This window comes from Dendrobates tinctorius, unplaced genomic scaffold, assembly GCF_039654945.1.
Source record: "Dendrobates tinctorius isolate UK_male_01 unplaced genomic scaffold, ASM3965494v1 ptg000036l, whole genome shotgun sequence".
Lineage (NCBI taxonomy): Eukaryota > Metazoa > Chordata > Amphibia > Anura > Dendrobatidae > Dendrobates > Dendrobates tinctorius.
The window spans coordinates 7,047,049-7,072,082 of NW_027361704.1; the positions used below are offsets into that span (position 1 = coordinate 7,047,049).

Below are 25,034 nucleotides of genomic sequence, written 5' to 3' on the forward strand. Positions count from 1 at the left end.
TGGTGTTGTGTCCACGCTTGCAAGTGCATGCTGGTTAAATGTCTAAGCATGCAACTGCTATTCAAATTTTTCAGATTTTTCCCTCGGCTAAAGGTCTTTGCGCACTTCTTACAGATAACCTTGGCCTGATCATGAGGATTTTGTTCAAAAAAGTGCCACACTGCACTCTTCCTACTTTGGCAGACATTTTGTGGCCTAGCACGCTGTGATCTTTTGACCCTCTGGACAAGCTGTCCAGCAACTCTTTTGATGTTTGGAACCTGTCACCTGTCTTTGGAGTGCTACGGGCCTGCCAGATAACAGCTGTTGCGATGTCGATGTCTGCTGTGGATGCTCCTCATCTGAGCTATTGGAAGCAGCACCCTCTTCCCCCAATGGATGCCAATCTGGGTCAACAACTGGGTCATCCATCACCTCCTCTTCTATGTCATGTGCACCTTCCTTTGTGTCACCGTGTATGGTGGTATAGTGTGCGGGAAGGGGCACCTGAGTCTCATCAGGGTCAGAATCTGGCTCTGTACACTGCGAGGACAATGTAGTGCTCTGAGTGAATGTACCAGCAGAATCATCCATCAGCGGCTGTGCATCAGTGCACTCCATGTCAGATTCATCTTGGCCTGGGTAATTCACCATTTCACTTGATAATCCAGGCATGGTATGTGAAAACAGCTCCATGGAGTAATCAGTAGTATGGCCTGCATCATCCTTCAATCTTGGTTGGGGTGAAGGACACAAGGAAAGGTGTGGTTCCTGAACATGAGCCTCCCATGACGACTCAGTGCTTTTACTTTTTACAACTGAAGAAGAGGAGGCGATAGAGCTGGAGGCTGAGTCAGCAATGTAAGACAAAACTTTTTCCTGATGCTCTGACTTTAAAAGCGGTTTGCCAACTCCTAGAAAACTAAGCGTTCGAGGCCTTATGTAGCCAGACGATGACGCAGGCTCAACACCTCCTGCATTCGGTCCTATTTTGCTCTTGCCACTACCATCAGATCCACCACCAACACCATCATTACCAGCTGCCAACCCCCGTTCAATTCCACGGCCTCTTCCACCAGCCTTCCTCATTTTTGGTAGAAATGTAGACAAAATCCAACAAACTATATAGTATGTAAAACAAGGTACAAGGTGTCTATAGGACAGGGGAGATTTTGAATGTCTGCACACACTTTTGGACACTGGACACTTTTGGATTGTGTGAGGCCCAATGAATATCTGAGCGCTATGTGACAGGCTCGATGGCACAGCTGTGACCTAAGTGACTAGAGGATAAGTGAGATTTTGAATCTCTGCACACACTTTTGGACACTGGACACTTTTGGATTGTGTGAGGCCCAATGATTATATGAGTGCTATGTGACAGGCTCGATGGCACAGCTGTGACCTAAGTGACTAGAGGATAAGTGAGATTTTGAATGTCTGCACACACTTTTGGACACTGGACACTTTTGGATTGTGTGAGGCCCAATGAATATCTGAGCGCTATGTGACAGGCTCGATGGCACAGCTGTGACCTAAGTGACTAGAGGATAAGTGAGATTTTGAATGTCTGCACACACTTTTGGACACTGGACACTTTTGGATTGTGTGAGGCCCAATGAATATCTGAGCGCTATGTGACAGGCTCGATGGCACAGCTGTGACCTAAGTGACTAGAGGATAAGTGAGATTTTGAATGTCTGCACACACTTTTGGACACTGGACACTTTTGGATTGTGTGAGGCCCAATGAATATCTGAGCGCTATGTGACAGGCTCGATGGCACAGCTGTGACCTAAGTGACTAGAGGATAAGTGAGATTTTGAATGTCTGCACACACTTTTGGACACTGGACACTTTTGGATTGTGTGAGGTCCAATGAATATCTGAGCGCTATGTGACAGGCTCGATGGCACAGCTGTGACCTAAGTGACTAGAGGATAATTGAGATTTTGAATGTCTGCACACACTTTTGGACACTGGACACTTTTGGATTGTGTGAGGCCCACTGAGTATCTGAGCGCTCTGTCACAGGCTCGATGGCACAGCTGTGACCTAAGTGACTAGAGGATAAGTGAGATTTTGAATCTCTGCACACACTTTTGGACACTGGACACTTTTGGATTGTGTGAGGCCCAATGAATATCTGAGCGCTATGTGACAGGCTCGATGGCACAGCTGTGACCTAAGTGACTAGAGGATAAGTGAGATTTTGAATGTCTGTACACACTTTTGGACACTGGACACTTTTGGATTGTGTGAGGCCCAATGAATATCTGAGCGCTATGTGACAGACTCGATGGCACAGCTGTGACCTAAGTGACTAGAGGATAAGTGAGATTTTGAATGTCTGCACACACTTTTGGACACTGGACACTTTTGGATTGTGTGAGGCCCAATGAATATCTGAGCGCTATGTGACAGGCTCGATGGCACAGCTGTGACCTAAGTGACTAGAGGATAAGTGAGATTTTGAATGTCTGCACACACTTTTGGACACTGGACACTTTTGGATTGTGTGAGGTCCAATGAATATCTGAGCGCTATGTGACAGGCTCGATGGCACAGCTGTGACCAAAGTGACTAGAGGATAAGGGAGATTGGATTGCTTTTAAAAAAGCAGTTTGCAGAGCAGTGGGTAAACAGCAATGCCAGCCTGTCAGGAAGCCTTAAAAGGCAGCCCAACAACCAACACCACTGATACACCACTATATAGCCTCCCCTTGCACTGCACACACAGTGACTGGTGTGTTGTGCAGGCCAAATTGCTATCAGCAGCAGAAGCAGTTTTTTTTTCTTCTCAGCAGGACAAAAAAAAAAAATTGGGATTGCTTAAGCAGTTTGAGGCCCAATGAATATCTGAGCGCTATGTGACAGGCTCGATGGCGCAGCTGTGACCAAAGTGACTAGGGGATAAGGGTGATTGGATTGCTTTTAAAAAAGCAGTTTGCGGAGCAGTGGGTAAACAGCAATGCCAGCCTGTCAGGAAGCCTTAGAAGGCAGCCCAACAACCAACACCACTGATACACCACTATATAGCCTCCCCTTGCACTGCATAGACAGTGACTGGTGTGTTGTGCAGGCCAAATCGCTAGCAGCAGAAGCAGTTTTTTTGTCTTCTTCCCTGCCTAACGCTCTCCCTACAGAATCAGCAGCAACCTCTCCCTATGCTAAGATCGGCAGAAGTAAGATGGCGGTCGGCGTGCACGCCCTTTTATACCCCCTGTGACGCCCACCAAAGCAAGCCAATCACTTGCATGCCCTTCTGAAAGATGGTGGTGACCCGTGCCTATGTCATCACGTTGCCCACAGTGTCCGTGGATCCTGATTGGCTGAAAAAGAGCGCAAAACAAACTTTTGAAACGCGACTTTAGCGCGTAAGTCGCCGACCTCGTGGCCGACCTCATCCTAGGGTCGGGTTTCGTTTAATGAAACCCGACTTTGCCAAAAGTCGGCGACTTTTGAATTTTTTCGACCCGTTTCGCTCAACTCTACACTAGAGCATTAGAAATGGGGCCCATTATGTTTGGAGCATTATTTGGGCCCATAAGACAGTGGAGCTTCATCCATGGGGACCAACATATACTGTAGCATTATGTGGAGCTCATCATATACTGTTTCAAACATTATATGGGACCAATGATTCTGTATGGAGAAATAGATGGGCCTCGTCATGAGATGTAAACAGTGAAGTATTTTTCATTGTACTATACCGCTATTTCTCTGCCGTATCGGAGCATGATGAGTTGTGGTATGTGTTAAAGGGGCGCTCTTTCGCCCAGGGCACATGAAAACCTGGAGCCAGCCCCACCCCCCCACAACTTTAGCCAAATAACCCCCATTTTTCAGTGCGTAACTTGTATTATGTAGTTAATTAAGGTTGACAAGCTTAAGTAAGAAGAATTGATGCTTTTGGCATTCAAATGGGCACTGTAGGTGTGTTTCCTGTCCTCCTCTCACTGCCGACTTTTATTCCCCATTGACTTACATTGGGTTTCGTGTTTCGGGACGACCCCGACTTTTCCCTATAATCGGCCGATCTTGCTCGACCCGACTTTTGGAAAAGTCGGGTTTCACGAAACGAAACTCGACCCTAAAAAACCAAAAGTCGCTCAACTCTATTCCTGACTATTTGGCTGATTTTTATGATGTATTTAGTGAGAGCAAGTCTGCGTCTTTGCCTCCTCATAGGAGTTATGACTGTGCAATTGAGTTGAGACCTGGGTGTAAATTTCCCAAGGGTCGACTTTTCAATTTATCTGTGCCCGAACACTTGGCTATGCGATCTTATATTAAGGAGTCGTTGGAGAAGGGTCATATTAGACCATCCTCTTCGCCCTTAGGTGCTGTTTTTTTTTTTCGTGGCCAAGAAAGATGGTTCATTAAGGCCTTGTATTGACTATCGTTCCCTCAACAAAATTACGGTTAAATATCAGTATTCGTTACCCCTGATTTCTGATTTTTTTCTCCAGAGTTAAAGGTGCTTGCTGGTTTACTAAGCTTGACCTCAGGGGGGCGTATAATCTTATTCGCATCAAGCATGGGGATGAATGGAAGACGGCATTTAATATTCCGGAGGGACATTTTGAGTACCTGGTGATGCCTTTTGGGCTCACTAATGCCCCTTCTGTCTTCCAATCCTTCATGAATGATATTTTCCGGGACTTTGCGGATAAGTGTTTGATCATCTATCTGGATGATATTTTGATCTTTTCCAGGGATTGGGATTCTCATGTGGAACATGTTCGGACTGTGTTCCGGATTTTGAGAGTGAATTCCTTGCATGTTCAGGGATCGAAGTGCCTTTTTGGTGTACAGAGGATTTCATTTTTGGGATTTATTTTGTCTCCGTCAACTATTGAAATGGACCTGGCCAAGGTACAGGCCATTTATGATTGGGTTCAACCCACTTCTTTGAAGGCTCTCCAGAAGTTTTTGGGTTTTGCTAATTTTTATCGTAAATTTATAGCTAATTTTTCTGGTATTGTTAACCACTGACTGATTTAACTAAGAAGGGTGCTGATGTGCTGAATTGGTCTTCAGAGGCTGTTTCGGCCTTTCAGGATCTGAAGCGGAGGTTCACTTCTGCTCCGGTTTTGCGGCAACCTGATGTCTCACTTCCTTTTCAGGTGGAGGTAGACGCTTCAGAGATTGGTGCAGGAGCCGTTTTGTCCCAAAAAGATCCGGTGACGTCTAAAATGAATCCCTGTGCCTTCTTTTCCCGAAAGTTCTCTCCATCTGAACGCAACTATGATGTGGGGAATCGGGAATTGTTAGCCATGAAATGGGCATTTGAGGAGTGGAGACATTGGTTGGAGGGAGCTAGACATCAAGTTGTGGTCCTCACTGACCACAAGAATTTGATTTACCTTGAGTCAGCCAAACGCTTGAATCCTAGACAGGCTAGGTGGGCCTTGTTTTTGTCAGAGACACCGCACTGAACTTGCTCACTGAGCCAGTGTGCATGTCCTGAGTAAAGCGAAGAGTGCTCAAAGCTACCTGTGGAGCGGGCAGCAACCGAATAGATGTGTACTTCAGAGCCGCAGGACCTGAAGCACGTGACTGCTAGAGGCGTGGCTTAAACTCCACAGAGCTAGGAGCTGCAAGACAATTCCTAGCAGAGTAACTGCGAGACAAAGTTACCAAGGGGCATAGACAGTGAGAATAGTCAGGACGTAGCCAATGAGTCACACACAGAGATAGCTGCAAGGTACCAGAGGGGCGAGCAGAGAGTAGTCAGGTCACAGGCAATGAGTCATACACAGATAGTTGCAAGGTACAAGAGGGGCGAGCAGAGAGTAGTCAGGTCACAGGCAATGAGTTATGACACAGATAATAACGCAGTACAAAATCAACAGGTAAACTCACAACGGGAAACAGAGGCGGGTCAGAACCATATAAACAAGCTATAGCAACAAACAGGCACACGGGGGTCAGCACACTAGGCCAAAGGCAAAAGTATAACTGGCAGGGATTGAAGCTACCCAGGGGTTTATGAAGCTCTCCCAGAACCAGAAAGAGGCAACAATCATTAACCCCAAGTGTGCAGGTCAAAACCTGCACAGAGCTCCAGACATTAACCCCCGGTGTGCAGCTCAAAAACCTGCACTGGCATCATGACAGTACCCCCCTCTCAACGGGGGGCCTCTGGACCCCCAGGCTTCCCCGGGTATTTGGCATGGAACGCCTGAACCAGGCGATCTGCATGTACCGAGCGAGCAGGGACCCATGAGCGCTCTTTTGGTCCATATCCCTTCCAGTGGACCAGGTACTGCAAAGAGCGGCGCACCTGCCGAGAGTCCACAATATGTCCGACCTCATACTCCAATTGACCCTCCACCAGCACTGGAGGAACAACAGTCTCAGAGTTCTCTTTGACAGATCCTGCTGGTTTCAACAGAGACTTATGGAACACATTAGATATTTTTAAGGAGGCAGGGAGACACAACCTATATGCCACAGGGTTGACCAGGGCTGCCACTAGGAATTTCGGGGCCCCATACTGGCAAAATTTTCGGGGCCCCCTTCCGGCTCCACCCCTCGAACTCTCCACAGTCCCACTGCTCTCTCTTGGAAAAACTCGACTTCTCACCAATCACACAGTAACAGTTCCCATCTCCAGATCACACATATAGCCGGCAGCTTTTGTTTTGGCCAAAAGATTTTTTAAATCTGCCACCACCACAAGGTAGACTCTTTTGGCCAAGCTCTACTCTACCCTATTAAATATTTGTTAAAATATCCAATACAATTTATGTATATTTTTTATTTATTTTTCAATTTTTAAAATTACCAATAATATCACATCCAAAGGGACAAATATCGCCACACCATGTCCAGACCAAATATTACCAACACATAGTGACTGTATACTTCAATACTGATCATTAATAAAAAAAAAAACATAATACTAATATCACCATAAGTGCCATTATACACAGGAGATCTGTACTTAGTTTGCAGTGACTGTGTACAGGTAATACAGTAATCACCAGTGACATTATTTTTTTTCCCTCCAGTTTAGCAGGTGCCACAACTGGACCTCTAGTCCTGGCACTGTCCCTTATCTTTCAGGTGGGCACCAGCCCAGGACCAAGCCATGCTTACACGCGACAATTTACCACTCTCTGCCACAATGGCCACTATGTCCCAGGTCCTATATCGCTTACCATAGCGGAGGGTACAATGGGGACCTGGGCACCTCGCACTGGAATATACCGACACACCCCTCACAGACCTGTGCTGGCACACAGGGCTGACACCTAGGCACACACCGCGGGCACATTGTGACACCCTGCACACACTGCGGGCACACTATGACACCCTGCACACACTGCGACACCCTGCGGGCACACTGACACCTTGCACACACTGCGGGCACACTGTGACACCCTGCACTCTCACTGTGACACCCTGCACACACTGCGGGCACACTGTGACACCCTGCACTCTCACTGACACCCTGCACACACACTGTGACACCCTGCACACACACTGTGACACCCTGTACACACTGCGGGCACACTGTGACACCCTGCACACACTGCGGGCACACTGTGACACCCTGCACTCTCACCGTGACACCCTGCACACACACTGTGACACCCTGCACACACTGCGGGCACACTGACACCCTGTACACACTGCGGGCACACTGTGACACCCTGCACACACACCACACTGTATATCTGTGCCGCCGGGCCTGGTGAGGGCCTGCTGAGCCGCAGCCTCATATACCCTCACACACCGCTCTTACCGGCCGCCACTGAGGAATACACGAGCCGCTGAGACCCGGCCAAAGCTCCGGCCTGGAGGACAGCCATCCGACTGGCTGCGGACACATGGAGGGGAGGAGACAAGTACCAAGCTCCGCCTCTGAATGACAGTGGGGAGGAGGGGGCAGCCGCCACACTGACCCCGCACCAGCGCTGAGCGCTATGACAGGGGATGTTACCAGGGATGTACAGGCGCCCACACAGTTGAACTGCCGCAGCGCCGCTAGCCAGGGCCCGACTTAGCCTGCCGGTAGGGCCCGGTGAGCAGATGAGATGGGGCCTGATGCGGGCCCCCTCTGCCCACCGGGCCCCATACGCCAGTCAGGGCAGTAATGCCCTGATGGCGGCCCTGGGGTTGACTATCTCCATAATCTCGTACGGACCAATGAACTTTGGTCCCAACTTAACTGATGGTACCTTTAAGTTGATGTTACGCGTGGAGAGCCAAACCTTCTCTCCCACCTGAAACATGTCTCCCGAGGCTCTCGTTTTGTCCGCAAAATATTTGTATCTCCCCTGGGCTCGAGAGATATTACGCCGGACTTCAGCCCAGAGGTTTTTTAACCGTTGAACGGACCCCTCTGCTCCTGGACAACCGGAATCCACCCGAGAAAACTCCCCAAAATGCGGATTAAAGCCACAGTTAATCAGGAATGGGGACATGTTGGTGGACTGACTCACCCGGTTGTTAAAAGCGAATTCAGCCAACGGTAACGCATCACACCAATCCTCCTGTCTGGCGGAGGTCAGACACCTGAGAATTTGTTCCAGGGATTGATTGGTGTGTTCTGTCTGACCATTACTCTCCGGGTGATATGCCGACGAGAAGGAGAGTGAGATGCCCAATTTCATACAGAACGCCCTCCAAAATTTGGCCACAAACTGCACACCTCTGTCAGACACAACATTCAGGGGTACCCCATGCAATCGGACCACATGCTGCACAAACAATCTTGACAACGTTTCTGCTGAAGGTAATGCTGCCAAGGGAATGAAATGGGCCTGTTTAGAAAACCTATCCACCACCACCCAGATCACGGTATTGCCCCTGGAAGGTGGAAGGCCGGTAATAAAATCCATGGAAAGATGAGTCCATGGCTTATCAGGAACCGGTAAAGGTATGAGTTCCCCAGCTGGTCGGTTATGCGAGCTTTTGGAACGGGGACATATGTCACAAGCAGAAACAAATTCCTTGACATCGGACCTTAATGAAGGCCACCAAAAACCCCTGGCTACTGCCTCTCTAGTGGCCGTGATACCTGAATGAGCACTCAGTCTAGAATCATGAAACTCCTGCAGAAGTCTAGGCGCAATGAATCTGGAACAAACAGTTTATCGCTTGGCCTGGTTGCCGGAGCTAGGGCCTGAGCCCTTAGGATTTCTTGTTCCAACTCAGTTGAGACCCCCGCCACTACCACCCCTGGGGGAAGAATGGAGGACGGCGGCTCAGGGGGAGACACTGGATCAAAACTTCTGGACAGGGCATCCGCTTTAACATTTTTGGACCCCGGTCGAAAAGTAATTGAGAACTGAAAAAGTGAAAAAAAAAGTGACCAACGGGCCTGTCTAGGAGTAAGCCTCTTAGCAGATTCAAGGTATGCCAAATTTTTGTGATCCGTGACAACCGTGATAGGGTGAGCCGCCCCTTCCAAAAAGTGCCTCCATTCCTCAAACGCCAGCTTGACCAACAGAAGTTCTCTATTGCCTACATCATAGTTTTTCTCAGCTGAAGAGAACTTCTTGGAGAAGAAGGCACAGGGTTTGAGATTGGTAAGGGTGGCCGGACCCTGGGACAGCACAGCCCCCACCCCCACTTCAGAAGCATTCACCTCCACAATGAATGGTTTGGACAGGCCAGGTTGCACCAACACCGGGGCAGACATAAAACATTTCTTAATCGCTGAGGATTCCTTAGCGAGTACAGACCAATTTTTTACATCAGCTCCCTTCTGGGTAAGATCCGTGAGTGGTTTCACCACTTGTGAGAGACCTTTAATGAATCTCCGGTAATAGTTCGCAAATCCTAAGAAGCGCTGGAGCCCCTTGAGATCTCAAGGCTGAACCCAGTCAGCGATCGCCAGCACCTTCTTAGGATCCATACGAAACCCCTCACAGGACACAATCAACCTCAAAAAAGACAGCTCCTGTACAAAAAACGAACATTTTTCCAATTTGGCGAACAATTGGTTCTCCCTGAGTCTCTGGAGAACTGTCTTTAGATGTTGCAAGTGAGATTGACTGTCCGGGGAATACACCAAAATAACATCCAAATAAATAATAACAAAATGGCCTATCAGATCAGAAAACACAACATTGATGAAATTTTGGAAAATAGCGGGTGCATTAGTTAACCCAAATGGCATTGCCAGGTTCTCAAAGAGTCCTTCTGATGTGAGGAATGCCGTTTTCCACTCGTCCCCTTCCCGAACCCTTATCAGATTGTAGGCCCCCCGCAGATCTAACTTGGAGAACCATTGGGCCCCAGCTAACTGGTTACAGAAGTCTGGGATGAGGGGAAGCGGGTAAGAGTTCCTAACCGTTATCTTGTTTAGTTCCCAAAAGTCGAGGCACGGCCGCAAACCACCATCTTTTTTCTTCACAAAGAAGAAACCTGCTGCCACAGGTGACACAGAAGGCCTGATATGCCCTTTGCGGAGACTCTCAGCTATGTACTCCTTCATGGCTTGGCGCTCAGGCCCAGACAAATTGAACAATCGAGCCTTAGGTAACTTGGCTCCGGGTACTAAATCAATGGCACAATCATAGGGTCTATGTGGTGGCAGCGCCTCAGCCTCACTTTCGGAAAAAACGTCTTTGAAATCTTTCAGGTACTCCGGAATACCTTCCAGATCGACAGACGACACAGACACGGATTTAACAGCGTTAACAAGATGTCCCCGGTTACCACATTTATTATTGCATCCCCATTGAGTGATTTCCCCTGTAACCCAATCAATGGTAGGATTATGGCGCTGAAGCCAAGGCATCCCCAGTACCAGTCCTGCAGGCAAGTTATCTAGCACCAGACAACTTAGTTTCTCCACATGAGTGGAACCCACTTTTAGAGAAAAAAGTTCAGACCTGCAACAGATACCATCTTGGGTAAGAGGAGATGAGTCAATTGCCACAAGTTTAACAGGATCATGAAGCCTGACTGTCCCTATCTTATTAAGAGTCATAACCTTGGTATCAATCAGGTTCACAGCCGAACCGCAGTCAATAAAAGCAGTAGTCTGAACAGGACCATAACCAAGTTCCAGTTCCACCTGCAGCACCATTTTTGCACATGAGGAAAATTGTACCTGAAGGTCTGGGTAGCCTCCTCGATTACTACCCAGACCTAGTCGTTTCCCGCCATCTTGGAGGATGACGGACAGGAGGGGAAGTCCTTCTTCCAATGTCCAGATTTCCCACAATAGAAGCACAACTGCTTTTCCCGGCGGCGTCTTCTTTCCTTTCCCTCACAGGTGACAGCGCCCACCTCCATAGCCATAGGAAGAGTCTGGGTCTCATCTCCACTGAAGAATAAGGGCGATTCCCGTTGCATAATGCCTCTAGCCCGCAGCCTGCGATCCATGCGAACCGCTTGGACCATGGCATCCTCCAGGGAGTCAGGCGGAGGATGGAGTGCCAAAGCATCCTTCAGACGTTCACACAGGCCTCTGTGGAACAGCCCCCGAAGGGCGGCATCACTCCAGGAAATCTCCGCTGCCCAACGTCTGAATTCAGTACAGAACCATTCGGCCGAGTGCTCCCCCTGACAGACACTCATTACTTTGTCCTCAGCCAACCGCACTCTATCAGGCTCATCATAAATAAGCCCTAAGGCTTCAAAAAATGCATCCACAGACATTCTCTCAGGGGCAGAAGAGGAAAGTTGCAATGTATAATAATTAGATCTGTCTCTTTAAGCAAGCCAGACTTATGGGACTTGGGGGGTGGAGACAAGAGGGATGAGAAGGGAAGTTTCAGTTTCACTTCTGGGTAGCATGGGAATGCAACTGTTATGCTGTGTGCTGGAGGACGAAGAATAAAACATATCTAAAGTTTAATACCTTGAATTCTTCATAACGTGTGGATATTACAACTGGCGACGAGGATGGGATATAATCACCTACTGCTGTGAGTACGGACTATATTTTACCGCTTCACACGCCAGCACCACCGAGAGACTCTATCATGGCTGACTACTTACACACATTCCCACAATTTGATATGACGGATGTCATTAATCTCTCCCATAACTGGAGAAAATGGCTAAACAGATTTGAGAATTTCCTAGAAGCCATGGACATAAAGGAGGAGAAAAGAAAGAGAGCTTTGCTCCTGCATTGTGCAGGCACAGGAGTCTATGACATATACAGTACGTTACCTGCAGCACAAACAGACACATACAGCAATTGCACTAAAGCTCTCACTGGCTACTTCAACCCCAAACAGAACATCAGATATGAAAGATATAAATTCAGGATTGCCAAGCAGCTTCCAGAAGAGTCCATAGACACTTATGTCACACAGCTGAAAGAGTTAGCACATGGATGTGCCTTTACAGATGTAGATGATGAAATCCTAACTCAAATAATTGTCACCTGCTCGTCTAATAACCTAAGGCGTAAAGCTCTGCAGCAGGATATCTCTCTACATAATTTGCTCAAAATGGCCCGTGCTATAGAAATAGCAGATCATCAGGCTACCGTAATGGAGAATGGGGATAAATTACATGTGCATAATCTCAAACAGAAAAATTTACCAGACAAACAAGCCCAAAAACAGAAGAAATGTTATAGATGTGGACAGGATTTCCCTCACCACCAGAACAAATGTCCAGCTATGGGACAAACCTGCAGTAAATGTGGAAAAGGGAATCATTTTGCAGCTGTTTGCAAATCAGCGCACTACAAGCCTCCGCTGCCTATGACAAAATCTGCAGATGTAAAAGTGATAAATCAGGACACAGAAGAAATGTCTGCGACTGAGAACTATGTGTTCACTACCTCTGTCACTGGTTCAGTACAGTCTCCCTGTGTTACACTCTCAATCTGCAACACTGACATTACCTTTACAATAGATACAGGAGCTTCAGTGGATATCATAGATGGCACTACATATGAACAATTGAAAACAAGGCCAGTCTTACAACAAGTGCAGACTAAAATCTTTCCTTATGGATCTAAAACACCTCTAGCTATAATGGGACAATTTGATGCTGAAATTAAATATAAAAAAAACAGGCAGAAAACCACTTTCCACACATTACAAGGATCGGGAGGCTGTCTTCTCAGCTATCACACTGCCTTGGAGCTAGGGCTCATCCAGATTATTCATACCATAACTGACCCTGCGGATATGGATGTACAAACTATGGTGAACAGCTTTCCCTCCCTATTTAGTGGTTTGGGAAAACTAAAGGACTCTCAAGTACACCTTCATGTGGATGACAATGTTCGTCCAGTAGCCCAGCCTCACAGGCGTATTCCATTTCACCTGAGACAGAAGGTAGAAAAGGAACTCCAATTGCTCATGGATGAGGACGTTATTGAAACTGTTACTGGTCCCACTCCGTGGGTCTCTCCACTTGTGGTAGTTCCAAAACGAAAGACTCCTGATCAAGTGAGACTGTGTGTTGACATGCGCCTGCCCAACACCGCTATCCAGAGGGAAAGACATATCTCACCTACGATTGATGACATTATTCATTTATTAAATGGAGCCACCGTCTTCTCAAAGCTCGACCTCAATAAGGGATATCATCAATTAGAACTGAGTCCAGAGTCCCGATACTTGACCACATTTTCCACCCATGTGGGCCTCAGAAGATACAAAAGATTGACTTTTGGAGTCTGCTCAGCAGCAGAAATTTTTCAGGATGCAATAAGGAGTGTCATTCAACACATCCCAAATGCCTTTAATTACAGTGATGACATATTGGTTTTTGGTAAAACTCAAGCTGAGCATAATCGTGCTCTATATGCTATCTTCGAATGTCTGCTTTCTGCTGGACTCACTTTAAACAAAGAGAAGTGCGAGTTTGACAAGGGTTCATTAGAATTCTATGGTCACATCTTCTCGGCAAAAGGAGTACAACCAGACCCCAAGAAAGTGGAAGCTATCAGAACAGCCTCAATTCCACAGGATGCCAGTGAAGTGCGTTCTTTCCTTGGAATGGCAAGTTACTGTGCTAGATATATTCCGAATTTTTCAACAATCAGCAATCCACTACGGGAACTTACAAAACAAAGTTGTATTTTTCAATGGTCTCAAGACTGTCAGGCCTCTTTTGAAACAATTAAAAATGAACTCTGCTCGACAACCACTATGGCTTATTTTGATCCAGCTCTTCGAACTGAACTGATTGTGGACGCCAGTCCTGTGGGACTGGGTGCTATTCTAGCGCAGTACAAGGATAACAATCAAAATCCTCACATCATTTCTTATGCAAGTAAGAGCTTAACAAACACTGAAAGAAAATATTCTCAACCTGAAAAAGAAAGCTTGGCAGTTGTCTGGGGATGTGAACACTTTCACTTATTTCTCTATGGAGATCCCTTCACCATTGTCACAGATCATCAAGCACTTCTTACAATTTTTGGAAATCCCAGAGCTAAAATGCCTGCACAAATTGAACGATGGGGCCTACGTCTACAGGACTACAACTATAAAATTGTTCACAAACCTGGAAAATACAGCAATCCGGCTGATTAGTGAGAATGCCCAGGCTTGTGGGGACCCCCTAAGCAGGGACATCACCACCCCCAGCCTCTGTTTCTCATGCCCAGAGGAGCGGGGTCTCAAAGAAAAAAAAAAAAAGCTTACAGCCCTCCTTAAATGCCCTGAACTCATCCTTGTTACCAGAAAATATATCTGGCAATTTAACCGGGGATTCAGGTGGGACTAAAATGACATCTCTATTCCCCACCTGCTGGAAGCCTGCGGAAAGTACCCCCTGAACTGAGTCCTCAACCCGCCGTTGGGACTGGGCCAGAGCTTGGTGTTCCAAACTAAGCTTCTGCAGTGACTGAGTCAAGCTTTTCACCTGCTCAGATAAAGCACACATTGGGTCCATGCTGCAGAAGTGAGGAGAGAAAAAAAAATTGTAGGCCAGTTATAATGTCAGAGACACCGCACTGAACTTGCTCACTGAGCCAATGCACGTGTCCTGAGTAAAGCGAACAGTGCTCAAAGCTACCTGTGGAGCGGGCAGCAACCGAATAGATGTGTACTTCAGAGCCGCAGGACCTGAAGCACGTGACTGCTAGAGGCGTGGCTTAAACTCCACAGAGCTAGGAGCTGCAAGACAATTCCTAGCAGAGTAACTGCGAGACAAAGTTACCAAGGGGCATAGACAGTGAGAATAGTCAGGACGTAGCCAATGAGTCACACACAGAGATAGCTGCAAGTTACCAGAGGGGCGAGCAGAGAGTAGTCAGGTCACAGCCAATGAGTCATACACAGATAGTTGCATGGTACAAGAGGGGCGAGCAGAGAGTAGTCAGGTCACAGGCAATGAGTCATACACAGATAATAACGCAGTACAAAATCAACAGGCAAACTCACAACGGGAAACAGAGGTGGGTCAGAACCATATAAACAAGCTATAGCAACAAACAGGCACACGGGGGTCAGCACACTAGGCCAAAGGCAAAAGTATAACTGGCAGGGATTGAAGCTACCCAGGGGTTTATGAAGCTCTCCCAGAACCAGAAAGAGGCCACAATCATTAACCCCAAGTGTGCAGGTCAAAACCTGCACAGAGCTCCAGACATTAACCCCCGGTGTGCAGCTTAAAAACCTGCACTGGGATCATGACAGTTTTTTACGCGTTTTGATTTTGTGGTCTCCTTTCTTCCAGGCTCTAAGGAAGTTAAAGGAGATGCCCTTTCTAGGAGTTTCTTTGCTGATTCTCCTATTGTGACCAAGCCTACTACAATCCTAGGTGAGGGGGTAGTTTTTTCTGCCATCTCGCCCGATTTGAGACGTGCTCTGGAGGAATTCCAGGAGGACAAACCTGAGCGTTGTCCTATGGGAAAATTGTATGTTCCTGACCAGTGGAGGAAGAGAGTGATGTCTGAAGTTCATTGCTCCACATTGGCTGGTCATCCAGGTATTTTTGGTACCAGAGATTTGGTGAGTCGGTCTTTTTGGTGGCCTGCCTTATCTCGTGATGTCAGGAATTTTGTGCAGTCCTGTGGGACTTGTTCCCGGTCTAAACCCTGTTCTCGCTCTAGTGGGTTGTTGATGCCCTTGCCGGTGCCTAAGAGGCCATGGACCCATATTTCAATGGATTTTATTTCTGATCTTCCTGTCTCTCAGAGAATGACTGTTATCTGGGTGATTTGTGATAGATTCTCTAAGATGGTCCATCTTGTACCACTCCCAAAGTTGCCATCTTCCTCTGAGTTGGTATCCTTGTTTTTACAACAGGTGGTTCGGTTGCATGGGATTCCTGAGAACATTGTATCGGACAGAGGAGTTCAGTTTGTTTCCAGATTCTGGAAAGCCTTTTGTTCCAAGCTGGGAATTCAGTTGTCCTTCTCCTCTGTGTTTCACCCTCAGACCAATGGGGAGACGGAGAGAACGAACCAGACTTTGGAGTCCTATTTGAGATGTTTTATATCTGCTGATCAGGATGATTGGGTTTCATTTTTGCCCTTGTCCGAATTCGCTTTAAATAATAGAGCTAGTTCTGCCACCTTGATGTCCCCCTTTTTCTGTAACTTTGGGTTTCATCCTCGATTTTCTTCAGAGCAAGTGAAATCTTCAGCCTGCCCAGGTGTTGACACTGTGGTAGAGAGAATGCAGCAGATTTGGGACCAAGTAGTGGATAAGTTGTCTCTCTCCCAGGAAAAGGCCCAGTGGTTTTCTAACCGGCATAGGACCATTGGTCCCCGGTTTAAAGTGGGTGATATGGTTTGGTTGTCATCAAAGAATATCTCTATGAAGGTGGCTTCTCCAAAGTTCAAGCCAAGATTTATTGGACCTTACAAGATTTTGGAGATTCTTAATCCGGTTTCTTTTCGATTGGCTCTTCCTGTTACGTTTAAGATCCATAACGTGTTTCATAAGTCGCTGTTGAAGAGATATGTTGAGCCAGTAGCTCCTATGGCGGCACCTCCTGACCCTGTATTGGTTAAAGGTAATGTGGAATATGAGGTAGAGAAAATACTGGATTCTCGTCTGGCTAGACGGAGACTCCAGTATTTGGTCAAGTGGAAGGGTTATGGCCAGGAGAACAATTCTTGGGTCTCTGCCTCTGATATTCATGCCGATAGATTGGTTTGTGCTTTTCATCGGGCCCATCCTGATCGGCCCGGTGGCGTGGATGAGGGTTCGGTGACCCCTCCTCAAGGAGGGGGTACTGTTGTGAGCTCATTTTCGGGTTTGCCTCTGGCTTCTGGTGAGGGTTATGGAGCTGGCGGTGCTGACAGAGAAGTAGTGAGTTCTCTATCTGGACTCCCTCTGTTGGTGAAGGGAGGTAATGAAGCTGATCTAAATGGCAGAGACCGGTCACCTGAGGAAGAGGACTGTGATTGGACATCAGGAATTTCTGATTGGATTTAAGGCAGCTGACTCCCTAGTTTCTTGCTTGTGATTTCTCCTGACTGTGGTTTCTGGTCTCCAGTTTGGTTCCTGCCTTCTTAAAGCTAAGTTTTCTCTGCTATTGTTCATATGAGTTTTCGTCTGGTTTACTTAGTTTTTGTGCTCAGCCAGCCATGGCTAGGACTGCGCTGAATCTCAATTTTGTCTCTGATCAGTTGATCTCTTTTGCTCTGTCTTCAGAATATACCTGAGTGCTGATATAGGGAATTGAAGTCTAGCGACTTCAGGGCCTTTTTCTATCAGACGTGTTGGACATTTTTTGGCAGGGTTTTTTGCGTGATTGCAGACAGCAGCTTTTCTTTCCTGTCCTTTCTAGTTAGTGGGGGCCCCATCGTTTGCTCAGCCTATCTTTCTATCTGAGTTTGTGTTTTCATCTTGTTTCACCGACAATACATGTTGGGGGCTGTCTATTGCTTTGGGGTCTACTCTGGGGCAGTTTAGATTTTCCCTTTCTTTCTTTAGGCTTATTTAGTTCTCCGGCCGTGACGAGGCGTCTATGACCACCGTATGCATGCTCCACGGCTACTGCTAGTTGTGTGTATAGGATCAGGGGTCTGCAATACGCTAGTTACCAACCTCTCCGGTTTTCTGGGCTTAGCTTGCTTTTTGTTTTTTCCTCCTCGGTGACTCATTCATAACAAGGATGGCAGGAACAGGCTAAGCCACCAGGAAACCAGAGAGGTTGGGAACTCAAGGGATTTCAGACCCCTGATCCTAACAACACAACTAGCAGTAGCCGTGGAGCATTCCTACGATGCCCTAGACACCTCGGTACAGCCGGAGAACTAACTAAGCCTAAAGCCAGAAAGGTGAAATCTAAACTGCCCCGGAGCAGATCCCCAAAGGAATAGATAGCCCCCAAACATATATTGTCAGTGAGACAAGATGAGACACAAACATAGGTAGAAAATAGACTGAGCAAATGATGGAGCCCAAACTGTTTAGATAGGACAGGACAGAAAAGATACTGTCTGCAGTCACGCAAAAACCCTGAAAAATCCAACACATCTGATATACAAAAACCCAAGGCCACACGACCTCACCGTAGCTAGATCAGCACTCTGGTGTGAACTGAAGGCAAAGCAAAAGATACTAATATAACAGGGGACTGAACAGACTGACACAAGTTGTAACATATGGAGCGGGGCCCAGCACTGCCCCAGCAGGGAGTACGCTGAACCCTCGCAACAAAGCAGAAAGCAAAAAAAGGCACAACCAGATTAGATGCAAAGGATTAGCAAAAGAATCCCTTAACTGAACAATGCAGATCAGGCAGGAGACAGAAGAACTCAAAATGCACAAGGAGGAAGTCACCAGCAACCACTAAGGGAAGCCTGCTCACTTATATGCTCCCAGCCAGTAATCCCAGATTCCCAATCATCGTCGTCAGGTGGCAAACCCATCAAACTGGCCAGCTTCACTACTCCCAGTAACCATCAGAGAGCTCCGGCTCAGAAGTCCGAGCGAGGGAATTCACAACATCTTTTCTCCTCTTTCTCTGTCACTCCCCTCTCCTCCTCTCCCTCCTCCTCCCTCACTCCTTTCTCCTCCTTCATTCCTTGTCTCTCCTACTCTACCTGGAGGAAAAGCAATGCAAGATCTATAAAAACAAAGTCCAGTGGTGTCAGAAGCGAGTTATGTTCCTGGGACACTGTATCGCCCACCAGACGAAGCACCTGAGAGATGACCGGAAGACCTCTGTGGAGAAGATGGTTCCCCCAACAACTCCAAAGATGCTTCAGGCCTTCCTTGGTCTTGTCTTGTATTGCAGAAATTGGATCTCTGATGCCTCAGTCTTAATGCAGCCTCTGTACGATTGCATCAATGCGACCCCGTTCCTTCTCTTGGATGCAGCCTTCAACTCATTCAGGAAACTGAAATACTCCATAGTCTCAGCACCAGCACTAGGCCTATCTGACTATGAGAAGCCATTTCATCTATACCTGATGGAAAAAGAAGGCCATGCCACCGGGGTCCTGACGCAGATTCACATGGGAAAGCAGAGACCTTTAGGCTACTTTCCAGCTTGCCTGGATCCAGTTACAAGGGGAGCCCCCTCTTGCATGAGAGCAGTATTTGCAGCACACGCCCTCCTGGACAAGACTGCTGACATCATTCTTGGATATTCGCTGGAGATCCTGGCTCCACATAACATCTCAGTAATCCTCAACTAAACCCAGCCAAAACATCTCTCCACCGCCAAGCATCTTCGCCTCCAGTGCTCACTGCTCTTGCCTGACAATGTCACCATCTACACATGCACGGTGCTCAACCCGGCCACTCTACTCCCACTCCCAAGGGGGGATGCTGATATGGACTCTTCAGATCAAAATCTGGATGATACCTTTCACAAGATCTGGATTTGCACTGGACTGACGACCATGATTGTTTCAGCATCATTCAACAGGAAACAGCAGGATTGCCCAATGTGGAAGATGAGCCACTGACCAACCCAGAGTTGATCCTTTACGTAGATGCCTCCAGATTTTCAGATGATGAAGGAAGATTCCACACAGGATGTGCAGTGACCCCTTCCAGAGGATCCAGGTACGCCACATCCAGATGCCGCCAAGTGGAGGATTTGAATAAGCCCTTGTGGTCGTAGATGTGTTCTCAGGATGTTCAGAAGCTTTCCCAGTGAGGAACAAGTCAGCTAAGACTACTGCAGAGAAACTACTTTAGGAAATAGTGTGTAGATACAGGGTTCCATAAGTGATAGACCTGCATTCACAGCAAACCTGACAAGAGAGATCTGTTCAGCAGTAGGGAAAGATTTAGGCCTACACACTCCCTACCATCCCCAAATTAGTGGGAAAGTAGAAAGACTAAACTGGACATTTAAGAACAGAATGTTGAAAGCTTCCCAAGAGACAGACAAACCATGGCATGAGACACTCCCAATTGCACTGTTTGGTGTAAGGCACACTCCCAGAGGCCCAGAAAAGCTGTCACCATATGAAATTCTATTTGGGTCCTGTCCTAGGTTAGGGGTATTCTTCCCTCAGCAGCTGACTATGCAATATGATACTTTGTCTGCTTATGTAATTGAACTGACCAAAATACTTTCTAATGTCCATTCTTGAGTTTCTCTTCATTGCCAGATCCAGATTCAGTACTTGGTATGCACTCCTTAAACTTGGTATGCACTCCTTAAAGCCAGGAGACTGGATGTTGGTGAAAAAGTTTGGAAGGCTGGGGTCACACTTGCGAGAAACTCGCACAAGTCTCGCGTCTCAATACCTGGCACTGGCGCCGGCACTTGGACCAGAGCGTTCAGCTGCATAGAAATACATGCAGCCACACACTCCAGTCCCGAGCGCCAGTGGCAGTGCCTGATATTGAAACGCAAGCCTTGTGCAAGTTTTTCGCAAGTGTGACCTTGGCTTAAGGAGAACACTCCATCCCAGATTTGATGGTCCTTTCCAAGTGCTGCTGACAGCACCAACTTCTGTGAAACTGGAAGGAAGATCCACTTGGATCCACGCATCACATTGCAAGAAAGCTCCCATACCAGAGGATACACCTAATCCAGAATGATGCTGTGGATGCCCTGCCTGACGAAGAATACACACCTCTGACTACACATGCTGTTGAATACGAGACTATAATTGCAATGCCATGAACCCCTGTTAGGGACAGATATCCTGACTTCCCCCTAGCGAATGTCTGTATGAAGCGGATGTGTGCACTAGGCATGCGTCGTCTCACCAGCAGCACAAAAGAGTTCCAGCGCATTGGGACAGGAGGTTAGGATTAGGGCAAGTGATATCTAAGTGGGGATTGTGATGGAAATATATAAGACATATAGATCTCACTTGTATATATACTAACAGCTAATATATACACTATAATCAATTGCTTAAAATGGCCGCCACAAACCAGACACGTATTGGGACTTTCCAGCCATAAAGAGGAATGTAGCACCAGATGTCCTGAGCTGATATCTCAATTTTTAGTTTAGTTGCAGGAAAAGTGACAGTTAGACATTAGTTGCTTAATCAGCCTTTTTCTATGCCTAAAAACAACCTTCCATGTATTCAGATAACCAATAACAAAGAAGATTGACCATATGGTAATTAACTAACCACCCCTTTTATATACAACTATAAAATCATGTACAGTATTGATGGAATGTTATTCTGTCACCTTGGTGTACAGTGTCATTCTTGAGCGCTCAAATACTCATCCTAATTGGGAACGGCCGGAGGATACACAGGGATAGATTTATCCTAACCAAATTTCCTTCACCTTTCCTTGTCTTAGAGGTTTTCAGAAATGATTCTGTCTTACCTTAAATTCATTTGGAACTACAAGTTTGGGTGTTTCTAGCCCACACATAACATCAACAGTACAAAACACAACTATTGTCAGTATTACTGAGAAATCACCAGTCAACTTTCTTATCTGGGAAAAAAAAGAAAGCAAAACAAAAATTGGTGACATAGAAAATGAAAAACTACATCATGAGTGATAGATATAGTACATGTATTATCAAAGGACATATTATTTCTATAATTGTATATACAGTTGAAATCAGAAGTTTACATACACTATATAAAAAGACACAAATGTATTTTTTTTTTAGTTTTTCTCAATATCTGACTTGAAATCAGATTAAACCTTTCCTGTTTTAGGTCAATTAGGATTACCATAATCTAATATATACTTACCTTGTAATATCTTCACATCCTGCTCTGTCCAGATGTGTCCGGATCTCAGAATTACAAGCGGCAGAAGTTCAACAACCGCCATATTGGGACACCCAAGTGATGGTTGTCTCAATATGGAAACTGATGGTGGTATCAGCCTCTTGCGCGGTACCACCAGCATAACACTGTCGCACACCACACACTGTATATGCCATATGCACCACACACACACTGTATACGCCATATACACACACACATATACGCCGTACACACCACACACACACACACACTGTATACGCCATACGCACCACACTGTATACGCTGTATGCACCTCACACACACTGTAAACACCGTACGCACCACACACTCACACACACACTCTGTATGTGCCGTACGCACCACACACACACTCCATATGCCACCCCCATCGTGACAGTACCGCTCTAGCATCGGGCCTCCATCTAGTTCTTAATATTTGTCAAATGCCAGAATAGTTAGCGAGAGAGAATGCGTTAAGGCATTTTACTTACTTACTGTAAAGTCAAAATTTTACATACATTTCATTAGTATTTGGTACCATTGCCCTTAAACTTAATGACTTGGTTCAAAAGTTTGTGATGAAAAGTTTGTGGTGAAAGTACGCAGTCAATCTATGTGACTGCAGACTTTTGAATCCTTACAGCTCTTGCACCACACACTGTCAGTTATCGCTGCTCAGAGCAGGCAGTCACATAACTGCAAGTATGCAATTTTCATACATGTGGTCACGTGTGGATTAGACATGCTTTCCCTTGCTCAATACAATTGTTTTGAATGAGGCGAGCACATGTAGTTAGAACGTGGCTGGAAGAATGCAAATTGTATCCCAGTCGTGATGTTGGAGAATCCTGTTGGTGTGCGCACTGTAAAGATTAAGAAGTCTGCAGATACCTTGAGTGACTGCAGGCTCTCGCCGCAAGAATGGATAACCTCTATAATTATAATGTGTTTAGGCAACTTAAAGGCCATGGCTGGCACCTACCTGCAGAAGGGTTTTTTTTTTCTTTAGTATGTACAGGCATTCATTATGCAGACTAGTGGGCAGGTTACTAAGGGATCAGTGACCTCTCTGCAGTCTGCATTATGAATACCTAATCGGAGCACCACATGAAGACCCTCACAGGCCGCCCCGGAGCACAAGCATATCATTAACTCAAAACTGAAAATAAAGATTATACAACAACCACAAGACGGATTTCTTCATCCAAGGTATCATTTTATTCAGTATAAAGACGCCACCCTGACACTGACTGTAGGTTACTGTGAACAATCCTTCTGACATGCTCCCTGTAAATGTGAGAATCAATCTGTAGAAGTAAATACATGGTGCTTACATGGGGGGGGCTACTTACCAGATGTTTCACTGAGCATAACACCAGTGGGATAAGCGCTCAAGAGGTAAAAATTATCTCTATGAGATGTGAGCACCAAATATTTTGTATGACATTGTTTTAGTAGTCCTGTATTGATATCTTATTGATAAACGTGAAAAGTAGAGTTGAAATGTTCTAATTTCTATGACACTTACTGATGTAGATAAATATCTGCTTGTCTGGAAACTTTTAAGGGATGCAGTGCAAAGAAATGTGCCCAGAAACAGAATTACAGACATTAGAAAAACATCAGGCACATAGTTGCAGCCAATTCCCTCTAGATGTCCACCAAACTCAATACACTTTTCTTGAGTCAGATTTATAAGATCTTTCATATTCTGTGGAGATAAAAGCAGACACGCACAAGGGGAAAACATAAAATTAACACCAAACATTCCAAAGACACAAACATATATAAAAAATGCAAGCACTAAAACACAAAGTAAATGATACATTTGTAGAAATTGTAGAACTTGCAGTTAGCCTTTAAACGTTTAGTCTATTACTGGACAAGACTTTTTCAATGTCCCTAATGTGCCTATTAAAGAAAGCAAAATAAAAAAGCATCTATATATTGTGGACTGGTGCCACTTTTTCACTCTGAGCGCTGTGATCTCCAGCAATCTCAATACATTGTTTATGTCATGTAATTGCTGTAATCTAACATTGGCCCCTGACTGTCATGAGATTGCCTCCGGACAGTATGTTATCAACAGTCACTAAAAATATGTTCACACTATGTTACCTGTATTCATTTTGTATTATTCTAATAAAGAAATGCAGGAGAAAGAAGAAGGAAAGCCTACCGCAAGATAAAAAGTATCATACAATGTCAAATTGCTTGCAGACTGATTTCCTGTAATAAATAAAAACAATATATAAACAAACAGAACAAAATCGATAAAATCCTGGAAACGTAAATTGCAGCTACATAAAATGCAGTTAAATAACATACACACATTGAACACTGCTTTACAGTTCACAAATAGAATCAATCTGTATGCAAAATTGATATATGACCTATTAATATGGGAATACAGGTAATAGAAATCTTACACTAGTCCTATCTGTATGCCTCATATTAATGGTCTTGCTGAGAAATGTTATATTATTTCTTTATGTTATTGATTTCCTCCTTGGCTCCGGGGCGTGCCGTACCTGGAAGAAATACCTGCCTCCTGTCCTCATTACAATACTACCACCCTCCCATGCGTGCCCATTATGACCCCAGAATCCTGAGTCTCCTTAGGAGACTTGAAGCTGCAATCATCTGATCGCATGTGCTACACAAAGCAGGGCTTCAGCTGTGCTACTGTAGCAGAATTGGTGATTTGCTATGAATGCCTGCCACAGGGCAGTGCTCATAACAGATCAGCAATGACAACCACAGGGGTCTTCTGCAGACCACGGGTTATCATGATAACCCATCAGCGCCCCATGATCATGTGACAGGGGCAGAGCAAGTGACGCGCATCCAATTTGTACAAGTTAAATGCATGAGTTAAATGCCACTTTCAGAGATTGACAGCTGCAATTAACATGTTAACGAACACGGGTGGATTGTGATTCCATCTGCGGCTGTTAGGGGCACATGACAGGTGGTCAGATCAGCTGTCATGTGC

The 25,034-nt window shown here is 46.0% G+C and overlaps 1 protein-coding gene across 3 annotated transcripts in view; it reads right to left on the minus strand.

Annotated features, from left to right (window-relative positions):
- SLC4A9 (solute carrier family 4 member 9) overlaps positions 1–25,034 on the minus strand; it is a 983,109-nt gene that overhangs the window by 332,816 nt on the left and 625,259 nt on the right. For 2 of the 3 annotated variants that reach the window (XM_073573700.1, XM_073573698.1), the window contains exons 12-13: positions 24,219–24,268; positions 23,568–23,750 (exon numbers count right to left, since the gene is read on the minus strand). In XM_073573700.1, the coding sequence (XP_073429801.1) occupies positions 23,568–23,750; positions 24,219–24,268 (233 nt within the window). Of the gene's footprint in view, positions 1–21,641; positions 21,756–23,567; positions 23,751–24,218; positions 24,269–25,034 lie in introns of all 3 variants that reach the window. The other variant, XM_073573697.1, reaches the window with a different exon arrangement.